This window comes from Camelus bactrianus, chromosome 5, assembly GCF_048773025.1.
Source record: "Camelus bactrianus isolate YW-2024 breed Bactrian camel chromosome 5, ASM4877302v1, whole genome shotgun sequence".
Lineage (NCBI taxonomy): Eukaryota > Metazoa > Chordata > Mammalia > Artiodactyla > Camelidae > Camelus > Camelus bactrianus.
The window spans coordinates 97,773,226-97,786,781 of NC_133543.1; the positions used below are offsets into that span (position 1 = coordinate 97,773,226).

A 13,556-nucleotide genomic window follows, 5' to 3' on the forward strand; every position below is an offset into this window, starting at 1 on the left:
AAAGAAAAGATACAATAAAAAAATTAAAAAATATATTAAAAGAGAAAAGGCCAAGACATAGTTGTCTTATCCAAGTTGGATTTTTGAATGGGAAAATGGGTGTCTGTGAGGCAGACAGAATGAAGAATGGGAGGTCCAGCTCGTGCAAAAGCACTGAGCCAGTATGTTTGGGAAACCACAAAGAATTACAGTACTCTAGAGCAGAAGGATTGAGAGAGAGAAAGTCAGAGACTAGGCAGGGCCCAGGGCATAAAGATTCCTATGAGGTAAGTACTGACGAGCCTTAAAGCTTTTTAAGGAGCAGAATAATGTGGTCATGTTTGTATTTTTTAAAAAAAAATCACTTTTAAAATTCCTGATTATGAAATTGATCATATTCCTTCTAGAAAATCTGGAGAGCACAGCAATACATTTGTATGCGTACATACATCCCAAAGTATGTAACGTTTACAGTAAACAAAGATAGATACTTGCAGGTGTATGTATTTTAAAGTATTTTTATCAAATAGAGCATTTCTTCATATCATTAAATATTCTTCAAAAATAGGTTATTTCCTCAAAAGTTTATACATAGAATTATCACATGACCCAGCAATTCCCCTCCTAGCTGCATGCTCATATGTCTACACAACGCCTCGTATGTGAATGTTCGCAGCAGCATTATTCAGAATAGCCAAAAAGGGCAAACAACCCAAATGTCCATCAGCTGAGGAGTGGATAAACAATATGTGGTATAGCCATACAATGGAATATTATTTGGCAATAAAAGTGAACGAGTTACTGATCTGTGCTACAAGATGGATGAATCTTGAAAACATTACGCTAAATGAAGGAAGCCAGACTCCAAAGGCTGCGTATTGTGTGATTCCATTTGTGTGAAAGATCCAGAAGAGGGAAGTCTCTAAAGATAGTAGATTAGTGTTGCCTAGGGCTGGGAGGGTGGCAGAAGTGGGGGTGACTGCTGAGGGGCAAAGGGTTTCTTTTCTTGGGTGATGAAAATGTTCTGCAGCTGATTGTAGTGATGGTTACACAACTCTGTGAAAGTGCTGAAAACCACTGAAATGTATACTTTCAGTGGGTGAATTACATAACATGTGAATTAAAGCTCAATAAAGCTGTTACCAAAAAAAATTTAAGAAAATCTAAATAAAACAGGGAAATACTTTGCTTTCAGTCATGCGACCAGACGTGTAGGAGCTGAGACGCACACCCAGGCAGGCTGGCTCCAGGTCTGCCGTCTTCGCTGCTGCGCTGTGCTGGTTTCATCCCGGTCCACATTTCCTCAGGCTAAAGCTTCAGCATTGAAATTACAGAGTTAAAGGGTATGAATTCAGATTTGCATTTCTAGTCAAACATTTTGGTTGCTGCGAGGGGGCTTTTTGAAGCGGGTAAGGAGACCAGTTAGGGGGTTGTTGGCCGCACAGAGCAGTAACTTAGGAGAGAGGAGGGAGTCATTCAAGGGCTGAGCAGTCAGTAGCTGTCTTAGCTGCTTATAGCAACACTAAGAGGCACCCTTCCCTGTCCTGAGGTTTCTCTTTTCTACCTCAGAGGCTCTTTCTCAGATTGACCGACACAATGTGCGGTGCTCTGAGCTCTGTCTCCTGAAAGCCTGTTTTCCTGAACTTCTTTCCATCTCAGAAGGAGAATGGACACAGCAACAAAGGTAAATCATCCAGATTAAATTTCTTAGTAGCAGCTTTGCTACCTCAAGTTCTAAGCAATGAGATGGAGAGAATTCCACAGACTTGGCAAACGCGGGCTTTAACAGTCTAAATATTTATGAAGTACTTTGCAGTCATTTTTATCGCCATTCCTGGAGGCCCACTTTTCAGGGAGGCTGGTATTGTGAGCTTCGTTTTGCACGTGGGGTAACTAAGACACAGAGAAGCACAGGGAATCCAAGCAGTATGCCCGAGGGAGGGAGCCGCCCAGCACAGTGAGAAGACACAGTGCCGCGTGGACGGGGAGTGAGTTAACTTTAGTCTCTCCCACTTTTCCTTGAACTAGTCTAACGGGGTCTTATCCCAGTAGCCGTATGGACTACCCACTTAAGAACTAAAGCATTTCCAGTTTTCACATTCAAAGGAGGAATCCAGTCTTCAGTTTTTAGCATAAAATGATGGCTTTCTACCATTAGTAATTTTTACCAAGAACTGTTCGTTTTTCAGAAAGGTGAGAAAAACTTTAGATAACGTGAAAATGGTGGCCTCTGTGGGGGTTCTTTGCCAGAGTTTTGTCTTTGATGCAACATTATGAAAACTACTTAAATTATTATGTTGGAAAAGGGTGTGTGATGCGCTTCACGTCTTTGATAGGTGTCGAGGGCAACATCCTCAATTCCCAGCAGGTGGAGTTTTACTACATAAAATAGCACGATTGCCCTTCTCACTGCAGAATCACGGTAGAGAGGATTTCAAAACTTCCTGCTATTGTTTTTCTGTTTCCTTTTAGAGAGTTGAAGTTTTCTAAAGAAAAGAAGCATAAGTGAATTATTTAGCTCTTTGCTTTCCAGGGAGCTGACAGATGAGCAGTGCTTCAGATTTGATACCCACGAGGGCCTCAGTAGCTTCAGATGACAGAGTCTGCATGTTTGCTGTCGCCCTTTGTAGCCTTGGTATCTCCAGCCCGGCAGCTTGAGACATGCTGCTCGTCCTGGGCTGCCCCCTCCTGTAGCTCGGAGGGGCCCTTCATGGAGGAGCCGCAGGTCTCAGGAATCAGTCCCTGGGTCCATGCCTGAACACGGTGGGGCAGCAGGGTATACTTTTGGCCTCTTGGGGTCAATGTGGAACACTTGGAGGGTCACAGGCCACAGCCGTGAGCTCCCCAAGGTGGCTCTGCCCCCAGCATGGTTACACCCGAGGACCAGGCCCCCCGGGTGTCTCTGTAGCGACTCAGGCCCGCTTCCTCTGGGTTAGTGCAGCTCCGGGCCTGGGCTGGGGGCCTGGGCCGGTTCCCTCGCCACAGTTCTTCAGTTGGGCTGGTCACTTGGGCCTTGCCCTGAAACTCCTGGAAACGCTCCCTTGCCTCACTATTTCTGTTTCCCTTGCTGCCTAGCAAACCACCTCAGACTTAGTGGCATAAAACAACAATGTCCGTTTCTTCTTTTTATCATTTGGGAGTTGTGGGCTCAGTTGGGCAGCCCTCCCTTGGGTGGCTCCCAGGTGTAGACAGAAGCGGGTAGAGCCCTCTCCCAGGCTTCCTCACCCTCGTGCACAGGTCTGCTGGCTGAAGCTGGCTGTCGGCGGGGCTCTCAGCAGAGGCCCTGGGCTGGAACACCTGTGCCAGACTCTCCGTGTGGCCTGGCTTCCTCGGGGCCTGGTGGCTGGGTTCCCACCCAGGGTCAGTGTCCCCAGAGGGAACTGGTGGAAGCTGTGTCACCTTCTCTAACCCAGTCTCTGAAATACCTCAGTGTCATTTCTGCTGCATTCTCCTCATGAGTAGTGAGCTCCTAAGGGCAGCCCACATTCGCAGGAAGGAGAATTGTTACATTCCACCTCTCCGCGGGAAGGAGTGTCAAAGGCTTCGCAGTCATATTTTAAAACCACCACCCCACCTGCATCCTTTGGGTCCCAGAGAACTGCCTTAATTCTTGACTGAATCTGTTTAGTCCTTGTTCAGATTTGACCTTTGGACTCCTAGGCATTGGGGGTGGGAAAGTGGTGAGAAACTTCTAGATTCTAGAGTTTCTGCCAGCTCCTGTCACCCTAGCATACCCTGCAGTTTTTGAGGATAGCTTTTTTCTGGGAACCAGCTATCTCTCTGATAAGTGGCCCAATTTTGCAGACAAAATAAACAAGGAGGGGAGTGCAAATAGAAGAGTCTGTGTTTTCCTACAGCTCCTTCATTTGGTATTTCAGCAAGGAGACCAGGGTTTTCAAGCCTTCTTTGGGTTCGATTTTAATGAATTTTCTGAGATAGCCAAGCTGAATGTCTGTGGAATTGAGTCTGGCAGGCACAGTGTGTGTCTGTGGCGGAATAAACCCCCAAATGCAGTATTGCCGTGGAGATCTGAGATTAGCACCACAGGGCACTTGGACCAGAGGCTTGGGCCCAGGCATGGTGTCACGATAGCTCGTTGTCATCAGTTTGTCCCTTCCTCCCTCAGCTAAGGCCATGATGACCACAAGGCACAAACAAGCCCCCAATTTAATTTAATTTCAGAGCCAGGTATTGTTTCTTAATTTGAATGATTGGGTAATATCATTATGTGTCTTAATAGGAAGGGGCAGGTTTCATAGATAAAGTGAGAGTTCCATGAGCTTTTTTTTTTTTTAATGGGAGTACTGGGAATCAAACCCAGGACTTGTGGGTACTAGGCACGTGCTTTACCAATGAGCTATACTTGCCCCACCCACCCTCCATAAACTTTTGAAGAAGGCAAGAAAAGTGAGTGCTTGGAGTGGAAGAGTCCCTTAAAAGAAATTATATAAAAAAATGGTGTTTAGAATAAAAACTTAGATTGGCATTATAGCATATTGAATTGTTATTTTCACCTAGCCTTCTAAAAAGGATATAGAAATAATATCTTTTAGCATTTCTGGTATTAATTGATTTGGCCCCTTCAGAAAATGGGCACCTGATTATTTTTCTTTTTTTTAAGTATTTTTATTTTATTTATTTTTAACATTTTTATTGATTTATAATCATTTTACAATGTTGTGTCAAATTCCAGTGTTCAGCACAATTTTTCAGTCATACATGGATATATACACACTCATTGTCACATTTTTTTCTCTGTGAGCTACCAACATTTTGTGTATATTTCCCTGTGCTATACAGTGTAATCTTGTTTATCTATTCTACAATTTTGAAATCCCAGTCTATCCCTTCCCACCCTCCACCCCCCTGGCAACCACAAGCCTGTATTCTCTGTCTATGAGTCTATTTCTGTTCTGTATTTATGCTTTGTTTTTGTTTGTTTGTTTTTGTTTTTGTTTTTTTTAGATTCCACATATGAGCGATCTCATACGGTATTTTTCTTTCTCTTTCTGGCTTACTTCACTTAGAATGACATTCTCCAGGAGCATCCATGTTGCTGCAAATGGCGTTATGTTGTTGGGTTTTATGGCTGAGTAGTATTCCATTGTATAAATATACCACCCCTTTAAAATAGCACCCAAAGTAATAAAATATCTGGGAATAAATCTAACCAAGGAGGTGAAAGAATTATATACAGAAAACTATAAACCATTGATGAAGGAAATTAAAGAAGACTTTAAAAAATAGAAAGATATCCCATGCTCTTGGATTGGAAGAATCAATATTGTTAAAATGGTCACACTGCCCAAGGCAATCTACAGATTTAATGCAATCCCTATCAAATTACCCAGGACATACTTCACAGAACTAGAACAAATCATAATAAAATTTATATGGAACCATCAAAGACCTAGAATTGCCAAAGCATTACTGAAGAGAAAGAAAGAGGCTGGAGGAATAACTCTCCCAGACTTCGGACAATACTATAGAGCTACAGTCATCAAGACAGCATGGTATTGGTACAAAAACAGACATATAGACCAATGGAACAGAATAGAGAGCCCAGAAATGAACCCACAAACTTTTGTTCAACTAATCTTCAACAAAGGAGGCAAGAATATACAATGGAATAAAGACAGTCTCTTCAGCAAATGGTGTTGGGAAAACTGGACAGCAGCATGTAAAACAATGAGGCTAGAACACTCCCTTACACCATATATAAAAATCAACTCAAAATGGATCAAAATGGATTAAACATAAGACAAGATACAATAAACCTCCTAGAGGAAAACATAGGCAAAACATTATCTGACATACATTTCAAAAATTTTCTCCTAGAAGAAATAAAAGCAAGAATAAACAAATGGGACCTAATGAAACTTACAAGCTTCTGCACAGCAAAGGAAACCATAAGTAAAACTGATTATTTTTCTAGAGTCCAGAGCTGTAAATAGTATTTTTGAAAATGATGACCTATATTCCAAGTTACAAGTCTTAACTTTCTTCATTCAGTATTTGTGAGCTAGCAAAATAGCAAAGAGCCAATATATATCTGAATACAAATTTAAAAGAGTCCATGATATTGTAAGAATAGAATGATTGATTTTAGTTTTTTATATTAGGTTAGAAAAAAATTCCATATTTTAAAATGTATCATCTTGAGCAGCCAAGGGGTCTCTAAAATTAAATCTCATCTGCTCTTAAAAAAAAAAAAAGCAATGCATCTAGATGAAGTAGAAATGTTAACAAGAGAAACCTTGCCTGCTTGACTGTAGGGAAGATCTCCATCACTTTTGTTATTGTTTCATTTCATGGTGGAATTATAGGAAAACTTTCTGTGACCTTAACTGGCATTCTTTTAGTTGTATATATCTTTTGTTTAAAACCTGGGATGCAGTTCTTTTGACTTTTGCACAAATTATGTCAGTGGCTTTGAAACATGAAGAGTCTCAATACATTTCGCTGGCATGACTATGACAGTTTCACTAAAATAACATGGAATAAGACATCTCCATTGAAAGTTGAGATCTTGTGTGGCAAGGCATCTTGGCTTAGTTGTCCTTGTCTCATAAAACTTTTGACAAGGAAAAAGGAGTCAAAGTTCTGTTTAATGCTAAGAAATAAAGTTGATGTATTGAGCTGTAACCCAAAAAGCTTACAGTAATGGTCACATCCTGTTTGTAGCCAGTTAAGGTGTCTGCAAGGTGACATCTCTGGATAGCAGGCTGTTTTTTGCTAAATGGTGTATCTGAAATGGTTATGAACGTTTCAGCCCAGTTGCCTACTTTACTCTTTCCTGTAGACTGTTGGCAGTTAGGCCTCCTTTCCCTCAGGTATACCACCATACTTTGAAATTGTCATAAACATGAATTCTGGGTTCCCAAGGCAAAAGTTCCACAAATAGTCCCTTGCAGTTAGTTAATTGTGCAATGAGTTTCTGAGGGGAAGGATGTTTTTTGTACATGTGCGCAGGCTCCTTTCAAGAGGGACCACTTTGGTGACATCAACACTGATGATTTGGAAAGGCAGTTGACCCACCTAATGGGTTTTGGTATTTCATTCACCTGCCACTTGGTACCTGTTGAGAAAGTTCACACAGACACTCTCCAATATTTATTACCATAACATGGGACTGTGTATTATCTGTGTAATTTTCATCCTTGGAAAAGTTCTTGTTTATGTAATTTTGAGTTTTGTACGTATGAAAAAGCTTAAATAATACTTAGTGTAGGAAGAAGGTAATGACTCCTTCCCCATAACGTATGAGAAGATTAATAAAGGATTTCCAGGAATGTTCTCCAGATGTTCAAGTAATGGATGTAAATTTTTGCCAGGTGACTTTTTAGTTACCTCTCAATACTGAGATTTCATGGGTGTTAAATAGTAATAACACTTGATTATTTTGAGATATTTTAGGTTTTAATGGTTAAAATATTTCACTTTTACACATCAACAATGGTGAAACATGGAAGTTCTTGAAATACAATTTGAATGTGGGTGATCCTCATAGCTGTTTAGGACACAGATTAGGAAGAAAAGATAATTTAGGACAGTGGTTCTCAAACTTGTGGGCTGTGTCAGAGCCATTTGGGGAGTCTCCTGACGGTGTAGATAGTCAGCCCCTTCCCGGTATCCACAAAGTCAGTCTCTGAAGGTGAGGTTTGATCGTCTCTATTTTTGGGTGGTTCTGATAGATGTCAGAGTTTGCATACCACTGCTTTCGGATGTAACCTATCTGTCACTTTTTCAAGTTATCTACTTGCATAGAAATATGTTTAGAAAATCTTTGACCCCTTTCCATGAAAGGGAATAATAACCATCGCTGCCGTGAACGGGCAGCTGCTATGGGCCAGCTTTGTGCTCGGCACTTTGAGTATGTCTGTTCATTTAATCCTCACAGTACCCCTTCAAGATCATTATTTCCCCCATTTTATAGGTTAAGAAATGAGAAGCAGAGAAATTAAGTACCTTGACCCAGGTTACCCAGCAAGAAATTGGTAGTGTAGGGATTTGAACCTCGGTCTTTATAATTTTTTTAAGTTGAAGTATAGTTATTTACAATATTTTATTAGTTTCATGTGTACAACATAATGATTCAATATTTTTGTCAGTTATACTTTAGTTATTATAAAACAATGGCCATATTTGGTCTTTATAATTTTAAAGTCTCTATACACATGAAATATTCTAAAATGAAGAGTTTAGATATTATACAGTGCCCGCATTGGGACAATAGTGAGTTAACTTGCGTTTAGGGGCAGCAACTCGTCCCTCCATCTAAAACACAGTCTTCCAGGAAAGGGAGAATGTAGGGTAGGGCCAAGGAGTGTGATGCTGATGAAAATTCACATATTCTAACTGCACCCAGGAAGGCTTGGCCATCAGGTGCTGCCCATGGGGCATGGAGATGAAGGTAGGGTGGGGGAGAGTCCAAGAAGAGAACCCGAGAACGTTCCAAGACTTCTGAGGCCCAGTGGGGTGGCTTGTGCTTTATGGAACTGGCAGGATGAGCACCTAAGATCTTCCCTAATCCCGGGTTCTAGTTTTCTCAGCATCAGGCAAGCAGCCCTAACCTTTACTTAAAAAATGGTTAGAAGTATCCCCCAGGCAACTTCATGGGGCACTAACAGAGAAAAAGACACAGGTTTGGTTCAACCATTTTGTGAGCTGATTATAGAAAGAAATGCTGAGTTTGTTTCTTATATATAGAAGAACTAAAAGGTGTGTGGGGTTCAATCAAGGAAATAGATTTTTTAGGAAAATCAGTGATGATTCAGTTGAACCACAAGGGATAAGAAATAAAAAATCTGATTACAAAGCACTTTGTAATTAAATGCGGTGTGAAACAGAAGTAGTATTAAACACAAATACGTAGTGTCAAGTTCATTGTTATAGTAAAATATTCTAACAATGGGCGTGGTATTCCCTTGAGAAGAATATAATTATTTTTTAATATTGTAAGGGTTTTTAAATTGTTGTTCTTGTTTTGTTTTAATGTAAGTATAAATTGTCTTCCTAGAAATGTTGCAGCAGCTCCACCAGCAGCTGGTAGAAGCTGAGCGAAGGTCAATGACATACCTGAAACGGTACAATAAGATCCAGGCGGACTACCACAATCTCATTGGAGTCACAGCCGAGCTGGTGGATTCTCTGGAGGCCACAGTCAGTGGCAAGATGGTAAGGAAGATCCCCCATTGTTCACATGTCTTCTTTGAGATGAAGTCTCAAAGAAGTCATGGGCATGGACGGTGTTGATATGTGATTCCTGGCTGCCCCCAGCCAGTGACACCTGCCCCTACTTCACAGAGCCACGTGCATGCTGTTTATCATGCTGCTGCAGCATTTCATCCACTTCCCTAACACGTTATCTACCGTGTCTTTATTGCTCTACCTTATTCTTAATGTTAGCAAAGAATAAATTTGCAACAGAAAAAAGTAGTGTGTAGTGGTGTAAAAACGAGGGGGATATGTACCCTGTTGATATATATATATAAGACAGCTATAGATTTTCATATGTTGCTTTTGTATGCAGCTGCCTTTCTCAACTCTATTAACCTGATAGGTTATTTTGATTGATTCTCTTATATTCTAGATTGGCAGTCAAATCATTTTCAAATAATGATATTTTTGCTTTGCTTTTTTCATTATATATCATAACTTTCTTTTTTTTTTTTTTTTTCTTAGCATTTTGGCTAAGACTCTGGGGCACTGTTTTTGTTTCTTGTTTTTTTGTGGGGATGATTAGGTTTGTTTGTTTGTTTGTTTAATGGAGGCACTGGGGACTGAACCCAGGACCTTGTTCATGCTAAGCACGTGCTCTACCACTGAACTATACCCTTCCCACTGGGACAATGTTGAATAATGTGATCATTGGCATCTTTGTCTTATTCCTGACTTTAATGGGAATGCCTCTGGTGTTTTACTCAATAAAAAATTAGAAAGTATAATAAAATCTCTTTGTGGAAATATAGTTTTTTTTTAATGGGAGTAATTATAGGTTCACATGTAATTTTAAGAAGTAATGCAGAGAGAGTCCTTGTATACTTTGCCCATTTTCCACCGGTGGTAACGTCTTGCAAAACTATAGTACAATATCTCAACCAGGATATTGGTATTGATATAATCCGTTGCTTTTATTCTGATTTCCCAGTTTTACTTGTACTTGTGTGTGTGTTACGCTTTACTCAGTTTTATACCAGTTAAGCTTGTGTATTTAAATTGTTTTAGCAACTTACTACATAATAGGAAGTTTAAAAAATCTAGAACTATGCAAAAATAAAATTACCTAAATTCTGTCACTTACTGATAACATTTGTTACCATTCCAGACTTTTTTCAATACTTAGATACACATGTTTTACAAAAATGGGCTCAGTTCATGCAGTTTTCTAATCTGCTTTTTTCCTTAACGCTAAATTGTATGTTCTTTTTTTAGGGGGGAAGTAATTAGGTTTACTTAATTATTTATTCATAGGGGAGGTACTGATGATTGAACCCAGGACCCTGTGCATGCTAAGCATGCGCTCTACCACTAGAGCTATACCTTCCCCCCTAAATCATGTGTTCTTAAAGTCATTAAATATTCTTCTACCATGCCCCAGCTCCAGTAGCAGCAGAGTTTCCCATCACATGGCAATGCCATACTTTATTTTAGTGTCAGGTGGGTCCCCATTGTTGGACATTAAGGTTGTTTCCAGGTTTTCACCTTCATAAGTGGACATCTGAGTAAACAATTGGAAGGAGTGGGTGTGCAGTTCCCTGAGAGTCCCCCAGAACTTGAGGCCAGAGCTACGTACATGCATTGTTTTTCCAATAGCTTTTCCATATGTTTTAGTATCCTGTGCTGAAACCTGTTTGCTGTGTGAAAGCACGAACATTCACACAACTGCTCAGAGTTGCTTCGTGTGTCTGGAAATGGCCGAAGCTGGAGGGATGGCATGTGTTGAAAGAAGACTGATGGAGTGGATCGGGGAAGACAGTGGGGAGATCTGTAGACCCTGCTTAGGAATTCGTGCTTTATCCTGCAGTCAGTGAGCAGCTTTTGAAATGTGTATCTTGAAAACTGGACTTTCAGTATTAGAGGTTTTTTTTAGTTTCTAAAATAGCACATACTGACTTTTCTTTAGTACAAAAAATTACCAGATACAAACCAAAAGTGGCTTATATAGCCACTGTTGACAAAAGGGAAGAAAAAGAAGACATGTACATAGTTAGAAAACTCAAAACAGTACAGAGAAAAATAAAAAGAAAAGCATACGTTTTCCTTTTGCCTTCTCTCCTATTCAAATATAACTACCATCATCCTGGTGTGCCTCTGACTGCCAGGGTCGACATGACACCAGATGCGGCATGCTGACCAGAGATGGGCACGCAGGCTGTCACTGCTGGAGTTGTGCGCAGAGGCCCGCAGACCACCAGGCGGGGTGGGCGGGGCCTCCAGGGTCAAGTTTGGCGAGATGGAGGGGAGGGGCAAGGACTGGACTCTTAACTCTCTTGTTTTTAATGTAAAAGAAATACATGCTCCTAGTAAAAAATTGAAATAATTCAGAGGAGTATATAGTAAGAAGGAAAAGGCCCCTTCCACACACGATTCCTTAGTCTCACTTCCTTATTGATATTTGAGATTAAGGTTTCTTGTGTATTATTTCAGAACACTTCTGTGCATATGCGTGTGTGGACATGTGTGTGCATGTGCATGTAATATACACATACTTCCGTGGGCTCATGCGACCCATTGCTCTTCTCAAATTTGCTCTTCCACTTTCACTATATCTTGGAGATCTTTCCACACAGCCACACACCTACCTCAGTCTTTTTGTTGCTTGTGCATTATTCCATTGTAAGACTGAACCATAATCCATCTGATCTCTGATGATGAACATTTAGATTTTTGGTTTGCTATAACAAAAAATGTTGCAATGAGCATCCTTATATATAGTGTATACCTTTGAATATAGGTAAGATGAGATCCTAAGAGTAGAAATGCTAAGTCAAAGGTTATGGGCATTCAAATTTTGATAGATGTTGCCAAATTATTTCTCCAAAGATTTCAACAGTGTCTACCCACCCCCACCCCCAGTAGTGTATCAGAGTGTCTCCACACACTTGCCAAGACTAGACATGATTATACTTTGATATCTTTGCCAGTTTGGTGAGTAAAACTTGGTATTCTGAATGTTTCAATTTACATTCCTTTACTTATGTATGAGGCTGAATAGGTTTTCATGTTTTTTGGCCATTGACATTTTGTCTTTTAGTCAACTGTTTATTCATATCCTTTCCTCATTCACCTGTTTCAAGCAAGAAAGTGATGGAACAAATTTCCTTGTTAAAGAGATGGTTGTGGTAGCAGTTCTAGAAGTCAAAGGAGGAAACAGTTTCAAGTGCAAAGGTTGGATCCAAAGTCTCACAGAAAACTCTAGAAGTCTAGAACTGAAAGGTGTCCAATGTTTTTGACATTTAGAAGGTCATTGGTGGTGAGTTTCCTTGGGGTGGTGCAGGTGCTTGTGAGAGCTCGAGTGTGGTGTGTAGGAAGGTAAGCCCGCAAATGTTGGCTGCTCTTGCAAGGACCTTGGCTGTGAAGGAGGAACATTGGGGGGGGGGGGTTGATGGGTGAGGACCTAGGGAGGAGAAAGGGGAAGACATTTTTTTAATATGAAATATATTTGGACATGTTTTTAGGTTGTAGGGAAGGAACAGGTATAAAAGGAAAGATTAAACATACAGGATGAAAAAGGAATGTTTACATTTTGATACTATAGGAATTCAGAGGACGTGGACTCAGGGTAATGTAGAAGATGCAGCCTTGAGAGGTAAGGCCCTTCTTCGAGTCACTTGTAGTTGAGTGTCTTGGAGTGACCAGAGACGTCTGCCACGGAGGGATAGAGCCTTCCATGTGGCTGAAGCAGATCAGAAGTTTCCAGTGGGGTAGGCAGGAGCACCAGAGTCAGAGAAGAGGGTCTAGCCAGCATTCCCACTCTTTCTGACTCACCAATCAGTTATCTTCCTCCTGCGGGCAGGACTGAGTGAGGAGTAGGCGGAGAGGCCAGTGACGTTACCACATGGAAGTTCACCACGTGGAATCATGAGGCTGTGGAAAAGGAGGTTCCCTCTAACCATCAGGCATAGAAAAGAGACTGGAAGGATGTAAAACTGTTGAGTAGTTACCTCCAGGGATTGGCTTGTGGGAGCAGGGTGGGACTGGGGAGAGGTTATGTCATTCATATGTTTTACATGAGCATGCATTACTTTTATAAAAAGAAAAGATGTAAGATGAAAAGAAAAAATTTCAGAGATTACCACCTTAGATGTTGTACGTTAGTCCTGATTTATAGGAGTTGTGGAGAGAGGCATGAGAGATGCCACAGAAAAATGCTGTGATATAGTAGTGTTGATGCAACAGTAATCCAGCCTCCAGCTGTCAAGCACTTGATGGTTTATAAAACGTCTCCATCACTCTTCCATAGGCCTTTACTGAGCCATCAGCCATGTGCGAGGCTTTTCCTTGACCTCGTTTACCCCTCCTTGTGACCCGGAGCGGTGAACGTCATTCATTTCATCTGACAGGTTGGGAAGGCA

At 40.9% G+C, this 13,556-nt stretch overlaps 1 protein-coding gene across 5 annotated transcripts in view; it reads left to right on the top strand.

Moving 5' to 3' along the window:
* ARMC9 (armadillo repeat containing 9) overlaps positions 1-13,556 on the top strand; it is a 142,056-nt gene that overhangs the window by 17,547 nt on the left and 110,953 nt on the right. For all 5 annotated transcript variants that reach the window (XM_045517458.2, XM_074364476.1, XM_045517456.2 and 2 more), the window contains 2 exons: positions 1,639-1,663; positions 8,999-9,156. In XM_045517458.2, coding sequence (XP_045373414.2) covers positions 1,639-1,663; positions 8,999-9,156 — 183 coding nt within the window. The remainder of the gene's footprint in view (positions 1-1,638; positions 1,664-8,998; positions 9,157-13,556) is intronic.